This window comes from Colletotrichum scovillei (assembly GCF_011075155.1).
Source record: "Colletotrichum scovillei strain TJNH1 chromosome Unknown Contig00004, whole genome shotgun sequence".
In the NCBI taxonomy this organism is placed as follows: Eukaryota; Fungi; Ascomycota; class Sordariomycetes; order Glomerellales; family Glomerellaceae; genus Colletotrichum; species Colletotrichum scovillei.
Genome location: NW_023336262.1, coordinates 1,870,942 through 1,887,914, shown reverse-complemented (window position 1 = coordinate 1,887,914; position 16,973 = coordinate 1,870,942). Strand labels below are relative to the sequence as shown.

Sequence of the window (16,973 nt, the reverse complement as noted above, 5' to 3'; positions counted from 1 at the left end):
CGGTTCGACACAAGTTTCTTCCCTTTTTTGGGGATTGTGGGCTTTGAGAGCAGTCTCTTGAGAGACAAGATGGACCTGAGGGCTTTTCATTTGGACCGTGGGCTTGTGGCAAATCTCTCTTCCTACGGAAGAGGACGGCGCGGGATCTGTACGCTATTGTGGGTTGACCAAGAGGGCATTCGTTGCACTGCAACATCTTCACAGTGGGCAGACGGCTTATTATCATGAAACTGGGGAAGATCCTTCCCGATGTCTGCCAGCCTGGCAGACCTCGATGGAGGGGACTCGATGATTCTAGATGACGACGGCTTCTGTGGGCTCTGGGGGTTGCTTTCAACGGCTTCGGCTGTTGATGTGGCTAGTCAGGCGTTTTTCTTCCCTTTCGGTTACTCTTGAACTTGGAACGATACCATGCAATGCGATGCAGGATGTGGAGTAAGTATACTTCTCCCCGTGAATGTCATTTCAAAAAAGGCATATATTGCCAGGTGGACTCGGCGTTTAGGAACGGCTCCAATTGTAATAAAAGTTTTGATACCTTCCTCGATGAATAACATTTATCCTCTTTCATCTATGCATATCTACCTACCTCGTGATGTTTGACGTCGTCTGGGACCTTATCTGAGATCGCCGCCGGGTTGTAAGACGGGAATGTGGTTCCATGTCTCATTGGGGGGCCGAACTGCCCGATTTCGGTCTTATACAACGGTAGCCTCGTGGCCAGCTTAAAATGCGCGATTCTGCGTCATTGGGCGGCACGAGGTGCGTACTCAGCCCCGTGATGACGGGCAAAGCTGTGTCTTTACCCAAAATGTCCCATCCCACTAGAACACCCGTCCTTTGGTCACTCCTGCCTTTCTTAACTAACAAACGTCACGGGAGAACACCTGTTCGCCAGCAGATGGCTGTAAAACCTGCTCAGCCGTTTGACCAAGTTAGGTGCCCCCCCCCCCTTCAGAAACTCCAAGGCGCCAAACGGAGGCTATTCTATTGGGAAAACGGTGGTGCGAAGGGAAGGACAAGGAGCAGGGCAGCAGTCCAGTGCTACCTACGACAGCACGTCAGTGGAATCTGGCATGACTTAGGGGACGATTATAAGACGAGAATCACGGCGTGTCTTGGGATCGTCCTTGTCGCGGGATGCATGTCGCGGCGTCGACAGTCCACTAGCAGCGCCAGATGGCAACCCTCTCCGCATTTCCCATGTTACTGTACAGAGGTAGACCACGCAATAGGCGACCGAAACTTGGAGAGCCGGTGTCGGTATCACGGTGTTAAGTGGTCGAGGGACTCGTGGTGGGCGCAGCTCGCGCTTCCCGCTGCAAAACGCCGTGAATCTTGACCCCACCTGACCCCCTGCAGCGCCTGCACTTGGCGGCCCGGACGATGTGTAAGTGCCAAAGTGGGATGTTCTGAGGCGGGACGTGGACGTGGATGCGTCCACTCAGTACGGAGCACGCAGCAGTGTATGGCTGTCCCTCTCCCCCCCCTGACCGTAACGATAGCGTCATCCATATCAAGGACGTTCCCTTGATCAGAGAAATGTCGTACTGTGCTTATCGCGCTGTTTGCAGCCAGCGAACGCCCGTCTGATAAGCCGGAGGTCATGCCACCTGACACGGTACGGTGGCCGGAACCTCCAAGCGCCGGCTCGAAGGAGCAGGTATCTGTCCCGCGAATGACTGCTGCAGATATACATCCAGTGACATTCCAGATTATCTCCTAGCGTCCGTTATCCCACCTGCCGTATTGCACGCTCAAGGTGGACACAGAGACAGAGAGGCCCCTCCCCTCCTTCCAGGTTCCCCGACCTTTACGTGCTGCACAAAGGCCCAGCCAGCCATCCACCAGCCGGGCCTCAACACCATCTCACCGACCCTGCGTGCTTGGTGAGCCGGCTATAGTCGAAGCGGTCTGCTGCAACCCTTCCATTCTTACCTACACTTTTTTTTTTTTTTTTCCCCTTCTTACTTCAACTCCTTCTCCGTCGTGAACCAGCGCATTTTTCAAACCACTTTCAACGTCGAGCGAACAGACAACTCGGACCCCTTGCAACGGAGATCTCACGAGCGTATCTTATCTCCAAAACGCGGGGTTTGGGACGGAGGAAGTACTCCCCCCCCCCCCACATACGTCCAACCACCTCCCTCGAAAACACGACGACAACGACGTCTGACGATTACGAACGACCTTTCTCTATATCTCTGGCTACTTTTTTTTTGTTTCGAAATTCAACGGCGTCAAAAAAACATAAACCTCAAAATGGATGGACAGCAGCGCGACGATCGCGCAGGACACAACTTCCAGAACAACAGAATGCCGGCGAACGGATCACAGCCCGCCGCGGGCCCTCGCAGACGGAATGACGGTCAGTCACTAGAAGACAGCTACTCGGCTGGCCAGACCGACAGAATGCTGACATCTCTCTTTTTAGACTCGTGGGTAGAGGTCTCGTCACAGCCTTCTTCATCGTCTCTTTCTTCCATCGGCGACGAGATCGTCACCACCGGTCTCCGAGTCGGTGGGTCCATGGCCGCCCGCCGACGTCGCTTACATCACCAAAACCAACCTGGGCCACGATCTTTTCATGTCGACCAGACGGCTATTCACGCGGGTACAAGTAGCCAGGAGGAGTACGAGGAGAGTGAAAGCGAGGAGGACCGATGTCTGACGAGCTCGACCGAGAACGTTCGGCCTCCGGTGCGAGCGTCGTTCCAACAGCAACCATCGGCGCAGGAGGATTCAGAGGACTCTGACGATAGCGACGAGATTGCTACAGCCCTGGGTCGTGTTTCCGATGATCCTGTCTTTAGACCTCAGCCAAACGCGTTCTCTCATCCGCCCTCGGGCTTGGATAGGAGGCACTCGGCCAGCTCGGCGATCCACCAGCATCCGCACAGCGGTGTAAGGCCCGCACTATCCCAACGATCTCAAACTAGAGTCAGCCGGGGCCCGCCAAACTTCATGTCCCCCGCATATCAAGCCGATAATGACGCAGCTCTCCGTGCTTCCCTCACGACTCTGCTGTCGTGCGCCGCTGCCGCCCGTGGTCTGCCTAAGTATAAGGATACTGCCGAGCGGCAAGGCGCTCCGCCCGCGCATGCCGGAGTCGGACCTAGTTCTCAACCTGTTGAGTTACGGCTGATGCCCGAATCTGAGCTCATGGCTGAAAGACCTACCCAACCTCAGACCGCCTCACCTGCCAAGTCTCCCGCTGCCCGTCCGTCACGGACGGCGGCGTCTTCTGCCCCTTCATCACCCAAGAGCGACGGTGTCGATAAGCACAAGCGAACCTCTTCCTCACAGACACGCTCGTCCCGTGCGACAAAGAAGAAGAAGGTCGCGGCCAGCGAGGATGCCCTCATCAGCCCGACGTTGCTGACATGGGTTGTGAGTGCTGGCGTTGTGGTGTTGGTGTCTGTGGTAGGATTTGGCGCGGGCTACGTGATCGGCCGTGAAGTAGGACGCCAGGAAGCTCTTTCAGCAGGAGTAGGCGTCAACGCCTCGGCAGTCGCAGACTCATCTTCGTGCGGACGAGAAGTTATTCGATCGTCCGGCGGCGGTCTTCGTCGCCTGAGGTGGGGTGCGGGGGTTGGTCGAAGCGTTGTCGCCTGAGATTTTTGAATCGGCGTCGATCGTCGAACATGTCGTCTGAATCATGAAGTGTCGGATGCTATTTACGTACAGGCGGATCCGGGGTACTGGATCTTTTTGGGCTTCCGGACCTTTTCCTTCATACACCTCTTGTCGGCTTTCTTCTCTTTTCGTCACGAACGGGTATGAGCGCGGACATTGACGACTATAGACGACTGCAAGTTTTTCTCATCTTTTCATGGATACCTCTTCTTCCTAAACGGGGGAAAGAAACGCGGAATATGCCTCGCAAACGAAAACGGGGGTTCAAACCGGGGTGGCTTGTGTGGTGCGGGGACATTATCAATCTTCTTTCTCTGAGTCTCTCGTTCTTGAATCTTCATCTGAAATGATCAACGATCTATGATCTGGGGTGTAGGAGTGGAAGTGGAGGAGACCAGCCAAGGATCTAGGCCGGCATGGCGTGAAGGCTTTTTTCTCTTGTTTAGGTCCAGTTCAGGGGGGGTTATCGCGTACAAGTTCCTTTTTTTGATTTGCTCGAAGCATCAGGGCGGGGAGTTGTTCAAAGGTGTGAGGTTATCGATCGTAACCTCGACGCGGGGCTATCGACCCCATGGGCTAAAGTGATTTTTTCTTCGTTTTTCTGCAAGCAATCGGCCGGCGGACGTATTTGAAACCCTCAATTGCGGGACAGCAACGGGGTGTTTTTTTCTCTCCTCTCCGAAACACACGCCCTACAGGAGGTAGCTTTAATCAATCAACGGGGCACGGTTCACATGAAGATTCCTTCGTCTCCCGGGGACGCCGCTCTACGTATGATGTGCATGTGATTAGATGTAGTCTTGACTGGGCAGTAAGATTTCCCCCGGACCCCGAGGAGTTCGTATGATGCCTGTTTTGGGACGTTTTTGAAGCCTTAGCCTTGTTCGTAACTTGACCCCTGTGGGAGGGGTGTCTTTTGGGGATTCTTCTGAGGTTTCTACGGATAGTCTTTCTCTTATCTCTTCTTTTCAACGTCAAGTTCTTTTTTTGGAGGTTCGCGCCGAAGCAAGTTTCGGTTACAGATGCTGAGACTTGGCTCAACCGGTCAACTTTACGCGGGCCCGGGCGAGAGAGAGAGAGAGTCTCGTCTCAACTTTTTTAGTCTCTTGTCGCGAGTTTGTCAAAAAAGTTCAAGGGCAGAACGAAAGATCTGATTACCAATTGCGTCGACGAGGCTGTGTTGCGTTTTGTGTCACTAGGTGAACTCCTTCGTCTGATCGTTGAAGACGCGATGGGGTCTTCTACTACTGCCTGAGTCGGAAAGTTGAACCGAGTTGCTTCGATTCACGTGCCCCGTTGGTGAAGCATGCCAGGTTCAACTGGACAACATGAGGGGTCATCATTATCAATCTGTGAAAAGTAGGATCGTGATCGTGATCGTGCTGGGTTGAATGTTCTTCCCATCGGGCCTATACGGAGGTGACTAGCATTCAGGGATTGAGGTGGACGAGGGCCGCCTCGAAGACGGACGGACGTGACTAATACGCAACGACGGATCCACTTCAATACTTGTGTCACCCATTTGGTTCAAGATGGAGCGGTTGATAATCAATATACCAGCAACGATCAGGTTTAGAATCTAGCCGGATCTTGTAAGGAATCTGATTTCTACCAATGTCTAACACCAAAGACTGAGCGTCTCGCTAGCGTGATGGCTCTCTTGAATGACGTGATCCTTTGCTCTTCTTCCCTCTCCATATCGCTGCGAAGGCTTGCTTGCATGCCAAGCCCGTCTGCCCCTCAAAGTCCCTGACGGCCCTGTAAGAGAATCTGTAGAAACCCCCCGTTCCGTCCGAAGAAGAGGACGTTGAGTACAAGCATTCGACAAGCAACCATGGTTCTTGGTACCAAGAATACCAAGAAAACCAAGAGATTTCCCAAGACGAGTACGTCCGAGAGATCTAGATTCGTCTCAGTCGATCTTTTCGCCAAGGTAACGGGGCCAAGAAATGCCGATACGACGACGCCTTCAGGATGTGTTGCGAATGCTTGTCCCGTTGTATAAGATTTTGCGGAGTCCGAATCCTCCAGAATATCCTCAATTTGGCGACTAACAATAGCCCACCGGCCAAAGGCGTCGAAATTGAACCGTCTCCGTCTTCTGCGAGAAATCTCAGCCGGATGACTTCCATGCATCAACAAGGGACGCGTTTCCACCAAGAACCATAGCAGTGCAGATCGTTTGATTCATGTAGATTGCCCGAGGCTGTCCGCCATTCTAGACCCAAACTTTGATTGAGCCTGACGCTAATTAGGCTGCGGAATAATCCGTATCTAGTCCGACCCCCTTATAGGGCGCTGAGATCAAGAGGAACACTGCTACCTCTGCCGGCTCTGTATCGTCGGGGACCGCCTACAAAGTCCCTTGGCTTTGGCAACATGGCATCATCCTGGAACTTCCATCGAGGATCCTGCACGATGTATCGTTGACCCCCACCACCGACATTGAGACTGCTCATCGTGTTCGTTCGAGTAGGGCTTGGACTCTTGGCACCATTGGGAGCAAGAGTGAAGGCGCTTGGATCTAGCATAGAAGATCGTAGACCAGAACCAGCACGGGCCCTCGTAGGGGGTGCTGCTGGTGGAGGAGGTGCAGAGGCGGGGGGCGAGGGAGCCGCCGATGGGGGAGGCGGTGGAGCAGCACTTGGAGATGCCTGTCCGGCTGCTCGTAAAGCGGCTTGCATTGCCAGCGGCGAAGGTCCGTTTGAGGCCGGTGGAGGAGGTGGAGGTGCTGGGGACCTCGACGGAGGCGATGGCGCTGGAGCTCTGGGAGCAGCAGCAGCAGGGGGCGGTGGCGGCGCCGAGGGGGGTGCGGACGGAAGTGCTGGAGCAGACGATGGAGGTGGTGGAGGGGGTGCTCCTGGAGCTGGCGATCCAGGTAATGGAGGTGGGTGGCTGGGCGTAGTCGAGGGCTTCCGGGATGCTGGCAGTGGCGGCGGCTTCTTGCCTATAGGAGGCGGAGGCCCTTTCATCGATGCTGAAGAGCCTGGCCGAGGTAGATCGCTGGGCGTCTTGCGCAAGTTGGCAATGGATGGTGGCAGGGCCGGTGCGGCGTTGGGAGGGGGTAAAGGCGGCCTTCCCGGCGGGGCCGGCGCCGCACCGCCAGGAGGTTTTGGTGCTCCGAATGTGGGTGGCTTCGGCGCAGAGGACGACCGCACATTGCTCTCGGGATCCGACAGATATGACGAGTCCATAGAAGCACCGGTATCAACGGCGCCGCGAGTCTTCCGCAGCTTCGGCATACCTCCCGCAAAGAGACCCCCTAATTGCGGTGCTGCCTGTGAGGGCGGTGCAGGCGCGCTTTCTCGCCCGCTCTGGTCGCTATTGCTTCTAGCTCGATTTCCGGGCACCGGAGGAGCGAGGCCACCGGGAGGTTTAGGGGCACCACCAAAGCCTGGGACCGGAGGCGCACCTCCTAGAGGCGGTCCTCCGGAGGAAACGCCACCAGACGAACCCCCAACTACCGGCGCAGATCTATCGTTCGTAACGGCTTTCTTGAGAGCCTTGCCTTTCGTGATGTCGGAGAGTAGAGCGCCCTGTGACCCGTATCAGTATGATGCTGTGACAGAGCTTCCAAGTCCAGTTGTGAGCTTCAAAAACGTACTCTGCCTCCTGGTGGTGGTCTCGAAGGTAGATTGCCAGCTCCAGGAGGGCCTCCTGGCGGCGGGGGAGGCGGAGGAGGGCCACCCATCGCAGGCATCGGTGGCGGCGGAGGAGGTGGAGGGGGCATGATGAAGTTTGTTTCTGTGTCCTTTACGTGTTTGCGCTTTCAATATCGAGTAACTGATGGTTGTTGTGGTTGACTTTCGTCGATGGAGAGGTGGTTGATGGTGGTTAGGTCGTCGGCCGGAATTGGACGGAGGCTCATGCAAGCCAAGCTTGATAGGTTGGGTTCAATGGCGAGAAAGAGCGAGAGATGTCGTTCAGATACAGTAAAATGGAGCGACAGGGTGCTGTTTCAATAGCAGGAAGAGATTGAGGCTCTCGAGGGGTTCGATCAGCGTGTCCTCAAGGGTCGATGGGATGATGGTACTCTGGGGTCGCTTTTCAGCCGCGTGGTGTTTCGTCATCTTCGGGCAGTATCTTGGTCGTTCGCTCAAAGGCGCTGCGCTGTTAGGCGCTGGCAGTGCAACCGTTGCAGTTCGAGTGGGCTGAGGCGTCTGCCTGCCTGGTCCCAGGTACTTCCAACTGGCGGGCAGATGTCACGGCGGCCTAAGTATCTTCTGGCCCATCAGCCTCAAATGTCTCTCCACGTACCTGTGGCTGGGAAGTACGTAAGCTTGCGATGTGGCGCATGGGAAGAATAGTGATCCTGGGTATGAGCACTCTCGCAAGCCAAGACAACTTGCGGAACAAACCGGAATAGGCCCAAGAGACCAACTCATTGCTAAACATGTTAATTGTATCTAATGCAGAGCTACAATAAAGATCTACAGCTTTAACGTCTTGGAAGAAGTGGTGTTGAGAAACACGCAGCAGACGGTGTGAGTAAAGTGGCAGTGTAACAGTTCGCGCCAAAGAGGTGCGCTTAGGCTCTCAGAACGTTCGGCATGCAACGCCAGCAGACGGCTGTGGCTGCTGCCGGCCACGTTTCTTCAGTGCACCTTCAAGTATTGGCTGGGCGCTGTACTCTCCTGTACTTGCCCCAAAACGACCCCGCCTAGGAGGGGCAACTGCTAATCTCATTGGCGCGGCGCGCTGTCCCGAGCTGCGAGAGCCTCCCTGCCGCGTGAATGATCGCCTGTAAGGCTAGGGGGGCAGGTGCGGGTAATTAGACGACGTGCTATTGGGGGGTATGGGGCTCAAGGTGGAAATTTTGCATGAGCTCCCAGCTTTCCCCGGAACCTCCGTCGCGTCCAGAGCTCCGAGAGTCCTTTCCCGTCCACCAATTTTGCTTCATCCCCCCGTCCCACGGTACCAGCGCCTCACATCACCCGGGATTCTTTGTCGGCCTTCTCTCCTCAAGCAGTACCAAGCCCCAAGACGGCCTCTCCCGGCTGCTTGTCCCCCACGGTTTCTGCCTCACCCGCCCGACGGCCCCCTTTTGCTTGATTCTCTTGGCTTGCCTCGCTACGAAACGGATTGCCTATCCCAACTGCTTCGCTGTTCACCCTACTGCTGCAGCCCAGAGAGGCCGGTCTACGACTTCACGCCCGCTCGCTCGTTGTTTGCTTCAGGTCGTCCAATCCTCACTCACCGAAGACGCGTACGCTCGTCATCCTCCTCCTACTCGACCCGACCTCGCGCACTATCCTCTCCGCTACGAAGATGATGCGGACCGCCTTCATCCGGCCAGCGGCTCGCCAGCCTCGCTTCGTTTGTCAATCATGCGTGGGCTTATCACGCGCCGGCCAACAGACTCGACTCCAACATACCGCCAAGCCAAACGTCCCTTCGATCGTCCCTCTTCGATCTGCCAAGCTCTACGAGAATACCACATTGAGACGGAGTTTTGAGAAAAGTCGCCTGGCGAGCACGGTATCTGCTTCGGCTTTGCAAAAGAATGGTCACGAGAGGCCCGCAACGGCCAGTCCGTCGTCCAAGGAACTCCCTGATCTGAGCAAGCTGGCGGCCGTGGTTCAGCAGAGCAGAAAGCACTTCCTCTCTACAGACGGAATTCCCACTACACAGCTCGTCACTGCAGTCTTGAAAACGTGCCAAGGCGCCGCAAATGCGATTCAACCCTATCTATCCAGGTCGGAGAATCGTCCGGCCTCGACACTCACAGCATCGACCGCTTCCAATCTGTTATCCTTGGACTCGAACTTGACTGCAGCTAAATCTGGTAGCACGTCGATCCCGTCAGTTTCTGTCAAGGATACAGTCGACACAATCTCCGAGTCAGCATACGAAATTATCGCCCACCCCACCGTTTCCATTGGTCCCCAGGTCTTGGACTTATACGTAAACATCCAAGCTAGGCTTGGCAGGCCCGAGACACTTCCCCATGTTTTCGAATTGTATGCGTCAAAGCCCAAACCAAAGGCGGTCGAGGGTGCAATCTCCTATGTTCAGCAGAACCCAAATAGGGCAGACAAGGCAATCGAAGCAAGTGTGGCCGAAACAGCTCTGGGGGCCGCCATCGACGCCAAGAATTTGGACGCTGCGATTGGCATCGTTGAGGCCTGCTACGCAACACAAGCATTCTACCGCCAAAAGCTTCTGCGGAAGGCGCTTCTGCCCGTCTCGGCCGTGGCAGCGGCCCCCTTTGGAGTCTACACTCTTGCCTCCAATCTCTCGGCATTCCAGAACACAATGGAGCCCGTGACAGCCACAAAGTTCGCCTTCGCCGCCATCCTGGCTTATTTGGGGTTCACAGCGACAATTGGCATGGTTGCCAAAACCACTGTCAATGATCATATGCGACGAGTCACTTGGGCGCCCGGTATCCCGTTGCATCAACGCTGGTTACGTGAAGAAGAGAGGGCGGGCATGGATGACATCGCATGCGCCTGGGGTTACAGAGAGAAATGGCGACACGGTGAGGAGGGCGGTATTGAGTGGGACTCGCTAAAGGAGTATCTTGGTCTGAAGGGAATGATGCTCGACAGAGTTGAGCTGATGGAGGGTATGAGTTGAGGAACCACATGTTCGAGTTGAGGGCTCGTTGATGAGACGTGCGGGCACGCGGGGTGGCCTCCCACTGACGGCGTCGGAGCGGGCATTGGACGGGGTAATGGGGGAAAAGAAGTGGATTGTTGGACAAGGGAAGCTCGTCGTTGGAGCTTAGGGAACCATGGAATATCTGTGCAACAGAGTTGCAAAGTCTGGACGTCGTTGCTAAGCCCCCCCTAGTCCGGAGAATAATGCGGCGGCCGACCAATCCAAATGCACATGCGCCGTCACCAAGGGCCCGCCTACAGATCGGCAATCTACGTCCTATCCCGCGCATCTTGCCAAGAGACTGCCCAGACATCGCCCAGACAGCATCGCCATCCACATGCGGATCACCACCAGCCATGTCGACGACGCTGTCACTATCGTCTTGTTTCAAGCACTATTCCTGGCCTCCCTCCTCTCTCGACTCAGCATCGGTGCATCATTGGTGACAAGATGAGTTTGAACTTGGCCTTGGATCCACATATTAGTCTAAGGGCCGAGTGGAGCGAACGGCCTCTAGGTGACTGCAGAACTGCAGTAGTCCCCTGGGCAGTGACGAGCCATTCTGCCATCTCAATCTGAGCTAATCTCACATTTCTGCTTGACAAGCCATAGGAGCTTTGGTCTATACCTCCACCGTACAGATTATCTCAGTATACACCCCTCGCCTCATAGTCCGCACACTGCACGAACACACCGGGGTGCCCCTCGGCAGACTTAGCACCACGGCAACCCCTGCCCGCCATCAGAGCCTGACTGAAAGCGCCTCCCTGTTCGCACACGCAAGCCTGGACAAGTCCGCACCGATTCATCATAACCCTGCAGATCGGTGACTTTACAAAACGAGCCTCTTTACCTATAAAGAAGCAGAGCCTCTTGCATCACCATCTGTCAAGTGCCAATATCATTAACGCTCTGTCATCCGGAGCACCAGACGATTTTCAAAAGAAGACGTGAAAGCATCTTCTACAACTCAACGACCAGATCAACACGCACACACAACAGTCACGATGTCAGCCAACGAGGAAGACTTTACACCTTTTGACCCGGTGCGGTGTGAGCACTATGCCAGATTCGCATCTCACTTGGATAGATGGCAGTTCGATGTCATGTACTGGCTTTTGTTCGTTTTCAATCTGTTCATCCTATTCCTGGCAGCATGGAATTACACACGGTGAGTTCCCCCGCAAAAAACCGTTGCGTCTCACGGTCATCTTTCCTCAAACAGCCTCACTGACCAACTGTTCAGGACATTGGACGCAGTGAGCGAACTCCCCGAGACGGACGCAAAAAGGAAAAAAGCCATCAAGAATTGCATCTGGTTCAACCTGGGATGCGTTTGCGTCTCATTAGCGACGGTCATTATGGAGGTCTTCACCTTGATGGCATTGCAGTTCTGCGACGGCGAGGACCTCATGTCGCTGTATTGGTCAACTTTCACCATGATTCAGGTCGGATCTCTCATTGCAGTATGCGGAGTCATTCTGGCCCTTGTCCACCAGCTGAGACAACGCAAGAACCCGTGTGTAGCCTCCCTGCCATACTTGCAAGCCTCATGTTTTTGCTAACGTATCATTAAAGTCCATGGGCTCTTGCTCTCGGCACACCCGTCTTGGTCATCGCGGGTTTGTTCCACTACTTCCACACATGCATGGTCCGAAGAGTCAAGAAGGCGTCAGCGAGAAAGAGGAAGATGAGCGACGCCGGAACGCTGCCCATGAGCCAAGTGTACGTGCACCTTTCCACCCCGGGAAATTGGTTGCTACCCAACCTCCCCCCGCCAAGATGAAAACATGTGCGCTAACACGAGATACAGGAACACTATTCAAGCCGAGTCTTCTGATGAGGATGATGGCATTCAAGGGGCTGAGATTATCGGGCTCACGATGGACGGCGGCCCAATCATCCACTTCAAGGACGCCGTGCCTTACAACTTGCCGAACAACAGCGAAATCATCGGGCGCTGCTCCAACGACAAGCCCATTGTTATCTGCCGCCGCGATGGCTTCCAGCTGATTTACAATGGCACGGACGAGAGAGCGCCTTCTCCCAACCCGGCAACTAAGAGCACGGGTTGAGGGCGAGGGGCGCCGGTTCCGTTGCATCCCGCAGCGGGCAGGCTCCACCCTTGCATTGGTGCGGCGAAGTCAAAAACAAAAGTCTAGATCCCGTCAGATCAGCCGCCTACGGCTACACCCCACGTCATAACACCAGGCACAAACGAGCAGCGTCCCTGCAGAACGGGTTGCCATTACCACTCTCACACCACACTTTTCCGCTTACACTACGGATACGCATATCTGGACAACTATGACCAACGACGCCCGTTACCGCCTACAACCACGGCACAGCCCTTCTGAAGCCTTATTCTCCACTGGCCTGCGTCCTATCCATTTTGGCTTTATCCCTTTTCGGCCTCTTATCAGGGAGATCCCTGCCATATAGGGAGCGGCACGGCGGCTGGTCCAGAGCTACGACTGTAGAGTCTATTGCTAGCTCCGGCGGGCACATTGGCACACGTCCTCTCTTCCCGCGCTAGAGAGCAAAGCCACTGTCACCTGACTACCGGGCGGGCGCCGACTTCACCGTCTTGGCCGTATTACCACGACGGACCAGTTCGTGGCAATAGCCAAGCGGAGCACGAAGCCGATCCTGACGCGGCAGTGGAAGGGCGTTTCCATCAACGGACGCCGGTCCAGCGGGGGTGACGGAGTCCGCTTCGTTGAGGGCTCCATTTTTTCTCTTTACCAAGCATGCGTTCTGCGATTTCCAACAATTCCCACCTTCATGTGGCGGCGGCGGCACTCGATCTGCCCTCCCTGCCTCTTTTTCCTCTTTTTTTCTCACAGATTCCCAATCTACATGTTTTCATGCCTGTGATATCCACATCACCGGCTTGGCGTTTTGGGTGATGCAGTTTATGGGGGGGTGGTTGACTCGACACTAGATACGGACGGTGTGTGCTGCGCGCACCACTATCCGTGCTTCGTGTGCCTGCGTCCATCATCCCTGGCAAGTTTGGCTGTATGGGCAGCTGGGCTCGGAGTTGGAAAAGGTTTATCAATCTGTTTTTCTTTACAATTGCATCAGGCCGCAACAAGCCAAGACTTTTTTTTATTTCTCCATTTTTTTTCAGTCATTGAAAATTCCCCACCCCCTGGCTTTCCTTTCGTTCTGACTGATTATCTGATATGTCAGTCGTGCCAGGGGTGTTGTCACTAGCGTCGGTATTAGTTTGCGGGTAGAGCTGCATCGGGACTCCGGGAACTGCCTTGGTGTGTGTTGTTCTCTCACATGCACACACACACGCACTTGTGGTTTGCCGGAGGGGGTTACTCACGTCCCCTATTATCTTGGCTTTCGGGTTTGCTTTCACAAGAAAAAAGCTGTTGAGGAAACTCTCCGTAAGGGGCGGTTGAAGCTAGCTAGCTTGGCCTTGGCTAGAGTACTAGGTAGATTGAGGAAATCAGATAAGCCAATTGAGCATTACACAAATTGTCAAATCCCACACACGGACAACTATCCGTACTCCGTACACTACAAGCGTGACAAGGCAAGCATTGGCACCAGCCACTAAGTAGTAAGGTACACACCGTCCACCGGCACTTGGAGGACCCGTCATGATGATCGCCAACTTTATCTTCCAGACTAAGTAAAGTGATGTCTCTGGTGATTGTTGGTGAACCAACCCCCAAATGCCCGCGCGCAACCAGAGTCGTTAGCAGCGTTTCCGACTGCTTGGCAAGACAGCATTTCGCGGCACATTTCTAGTCTTCTAGCCTCTAGACAATTACAACGAAGGCGGCAGTGCAACAATAGCTAGACAACATGGGACCCTTTTTTTCTCGAAGAAGGAAGGAAGAAGGAAAGGAAAATCTGACCGCCAAAAGACGCAATGGACAGCGGTTCGAATGCCAAGACATGTTCACGGCCTGCTAACAGGACATCGAGATATGGTCCACGGATCATCACCTTCCGTCATCTCAACAAAAAAAAATATGGACAATCTTTGACTGGTGGTGAACTTAACGCCGCAGGCGGCCATGTTCGCAAGAGCACAGAGGAAAGCGCACGGGGGTTTCTAGGCCGAGTATTCTTAGAACACAAAACTTGAAGCGCAAGTCTACCATGGTAATCAGGCAGGAAAAAAGGTCCAAGGTGACACACGGTGAGAACGTTTCTGATTTTTTTTTCTGTATTCTGTGTCCGTATTTGGGGTTGGACGGACGGACAGAACAGTCAGTGTGCTTGTGCTCGTGCTCTCAGGGGGGGTGTGGTTGGTTGGGAGTTGGAGGCCGCCTTTCTTGCGAGGCTGATCAATCTTTCTCTCTCTCTTTCCTCTATCCGATCTTTTCGAAGGAGAAGCTCGCTACTCATTTCACCACTTCACCCGGATCTTCACCGAGTCAACAGACGAGGGGGGCCGCGTATCACGTTTTGTCTGCCAAGAGCCTTGGTCACATGCCGTGGCACATACCAGATCACGGCTCGAGTCGATCCCCTCCCTCAACGCCCAAGGCCTTGTCCTCCTCCGGGCCTCTCAGAGCGTGGCCTTTGAGCACGCCGCACGGTAATGGGGCTGGCTAGGCAGATGGCAGATAGATAGCACACATTCCAGAAGAGTCAGAGGCGTCATCAAGAAAAGAAGAGCCAAAGGAACTCTGAAGTTACGAGTGGTAGGGGGGTCAGGGCCAAGGAGCATGTCTTGAACTTTTTCTTCTTGTTTTACGGTTTTTCTTGGATTACAGTAGCTACCGCATCCTTGGGTGGGACATGAATGTCTCACTTACCCATCTAGAGGTATCTGGTGTATCTTTCTTTCTCTTTTTTTCTTTCCCCCTCTGTGCGTCTAGAGGTCGCCCGTGTCTCACACACGTGTTTCCTCATTCGCTTCTCTCTCGCGTCATCTCATCATCTCTTTTGGCTGACGTTTCTCCTGGGGTTTGTAACCATCTAACTCCGATAGCCCGCATGAATGCTCTCCCGGGGAACGCGAGTGCGCGAGTGTAAGTCCGTACATGTTGTGGTGTCTTGGACTATTGCAAGCGCCCCGCCTTGCCGATTTGTAATATCTCACCAGTGAGACGGTCATCACTGCGCAGGACAGGCCACGACTCACCGCCGGCCTTGGCAAGGTTCACCTCAAGTTTCGTGCCAAGCACCTTGAAGGTGGACTTTTCCGTATCGATTGGCGCAAACAGAGGTACCTCGGTGGTGTAGCGCTTGGGCGGCGAGTCTGAGGTGGGCAGGTCAAGGGCGATGGATTGCGACTTGAACTCGATCTTGGCCGAATCCTTGACGATCTTCTTGAGGAAGAAGGAGGCGATGACAGTAGAAGGGGTCTGGTAGAAGTCGGTGCGGACTGTGTCGAGCTTCTCCTCGCCGCCAGCTGCCGCAGCGTTCTTCTTCTTGCCGCTTCCGATGAACAGGTGACGGCCCTTGGTCTTGCAACCTTCGATCTTCATAAACTGGTCAAACTCGAGAACACGGCGCTTGCAGCAGCTGTAGCCCTTAGAACCCTCGTGGAAGATGGGGACACCGGGGTGGTGGACGCAGGATTCGCCATCGCGCGATGAGGCCTTGCGGTAGGTGGCCGAACAGGCTTTACGACGGCAGGTGGTCCCGTCGGGAATCTCGAGGGAAGCGTCGTCGGACTCGGACTCCGGGGGTGGAGGCGGAGGGGAGGGAGCGGCTGTGGCTTGGGAGAGGGGCTTGCGTGCCGGTTCCGCTGCCGATGCGAGCTTATCGAGGAGAGAGGGCGCGTCCGCGGGGTCCGCTTGGGGCTTCTGCTCGATCTTTGGGGGGAGGTCGGTTGTGGAGTGCTTGCCGGTTGTGCAGGGGGGGATGGCCATAAACTCCTCAAAGGTGAGGACACGGGGTTTGCAGCACTTCCAGCCTATTTGGTAGCGGTGAATGAGGTTAGCCGCGGTGTCTCGTGTGAAATGTTCCCAATGCGATTGATTGCGGTTGAACGGGGCTCATGGCAAGGGGATGGGAGAGGTGCAATTGGACGAAAGAAGGGGAATCCCATGACATCCGCACGGGACAAGAACGGGAAGGACGCGTTCTCCATGGAGCATGGCGTAGCACTTGTGTAGAGTTTGTATGGTGATTGGGGGGCTAGGAGTGAGTACCTTTCTGGCCTTCATGGAAGACGGGAGGACCGGGGTGGTAGACACATGGCTCCTCAGCATCAGAGTAGAGCTTGCCGCAGCCCTGGTGGACGCACTTTTCTGCCATGATGGGCTGGCGGGATGAGCTTATGCTGCTTGGCTTTCGCTACCGTTTTCGCGTGCTAAGGTGAGATGCAATCGAAGTTTCCTGGACACACAGTGATGCTCCAAGGAATTGGAGTGGGAGGAAGGGAAAAAAAACTGCTAAGGATGAGCAAGATTCAAGATTGACGACGGATGACGTTTGAGAATTGGTGTGGATGAAAGAGGCGGCGGGTCTGGCAGGATGTAAATTGTCGAAAGGAGCCCCCGTAAGTGGAAGTGATGAGTGAGGGGTGGTTGTCGTCGATGGAGGGGTTGCTATGTTCTCCAGGATTCCAGAATTTCCCAGGGGTCGTCGTCACTGCGATTTAGCGGCTCAAAATTATGCATGTTGGGCACAAGCTCCGCCAAATCCTCCTGCTGATTCGCCGGAGATGGATAACGAAGGGTGGGGTGCGGCTGCTTCAGAGTACTGACCGCCTTCCTGAAGAAGACGTCCGTAATGTGACCACATTCGGCAAG

At 54.8% G+C, this 16,973-nt stretch overlaps 5 protein-coding genes across 5 annotated transcripts; 3 read left to right on the top strand and 2 right to left on the bottom strand.

The window, feature by feature from the left end:
- Window positions 1-1,767: 1,767 nt before the first annotated feature.
- Window positions 1,768-4,361, top strand: HER10_EVM0003172 (uncharacterized protein). Its single transcript, XM_035472857.1, has 2 exons — window positions 1,768-2,368; window positions 2,435-4,361. Exons 1-2 carry the CDS (start codon window positions 2,263-2,265, stop codon window positions 3,613-3,615), a joined length of 1,287 nt encoding a protein of 428 aa, XP_035334780.1. The 5' UTR covers window positions 1,768-2,262; the 3' UTR covers window positions 3,616-4,361.
- A 200-nt stretch (window positions 4,362-4,561) lies between these two features.
- HER10_EVM0008603 (proline-rich) lies at window positions 4,562-7,704 on the bottom strand. The gene is made up of 2 exons (XM_035478118.1): window positions 7,241-7,704; window positions 4,562-7,172 (listed from the first exon to the last, which is right to left on the bottom strand). Exons 1-2 carry the CDS (start codon window positions 7,364-7,366, stop codon window positions 5,925-5,927), a joined length of 1,374 nt encoding a protein of 457 aa, XP_035335172.1. The 5' UTR covers window positions 7,367-7,704; the 3' UTR covers window positions 4,562-5,924.
- Window positions 7,705-8,904: 1,200 nt separating this feature from the next.
- Window positions 8,905-10,215, top strand: HER10_EVM0002633 (uncharacterized protein; the record flags this gene model as incomplete). Its single annotated transcript, XM_035472337.1, has 1 exon — window positions 8,905-10,215. One exon carries the CDS (start codon window positions 8,905-8,907, stop codon window positions 10,213-10,215), a length of 1,311 nt encoding a protein of 436 aa, XP_035334730.1.
- Window positions 10,216-11,246: 1,031 nt separating this feature from the next.
- HER10_EVM0009343 (uncharacterized protein) lies at window positions 11,247-12,314 on the top strand (the record flags this gene model as incomplete). The annotated part of the gene is made up of 4 exons (XM_035478833.1): window positions 11,247-11,410; window positions 11,486-11,758; window positions 11,818-11,964; window positions 12,053-12,314. 4 exons carry the CDS (start codon window positions 11,247-11,249, stop codon window positions 12,312-12,314), a joined length of 846 nt encoding a protein of 281 aa, XP_035335230.1.
- A 2,729-nt stretch (window positions 12,315-15,043) lies between these two features.
- Window positions 15,044-16,769, bottom strand: HER10_EVM0012347 (CORD and CS domain-containing protein). The gene is made up of 2 exons (XM_035481744.1): window positions 16,371-16,769; window positions 15,044-16,132 (listed from the first exon to the last, which is right to left on the bottom strand). The coding sequence occupies exons 1-2, from the start codon at window positions 16,474-16,476 to the stop codon at window positions 15,273-15,275; spliced, it is 966 nt and encodes a 321-aa protein (XP_035335443.1). The 5' UTR covers window positions 16,477-16,769; the 3' UTR covers window positions 15,044-15,272.
- Window positions 16,770-16,973: the final 204 nt, after the last annotated feature.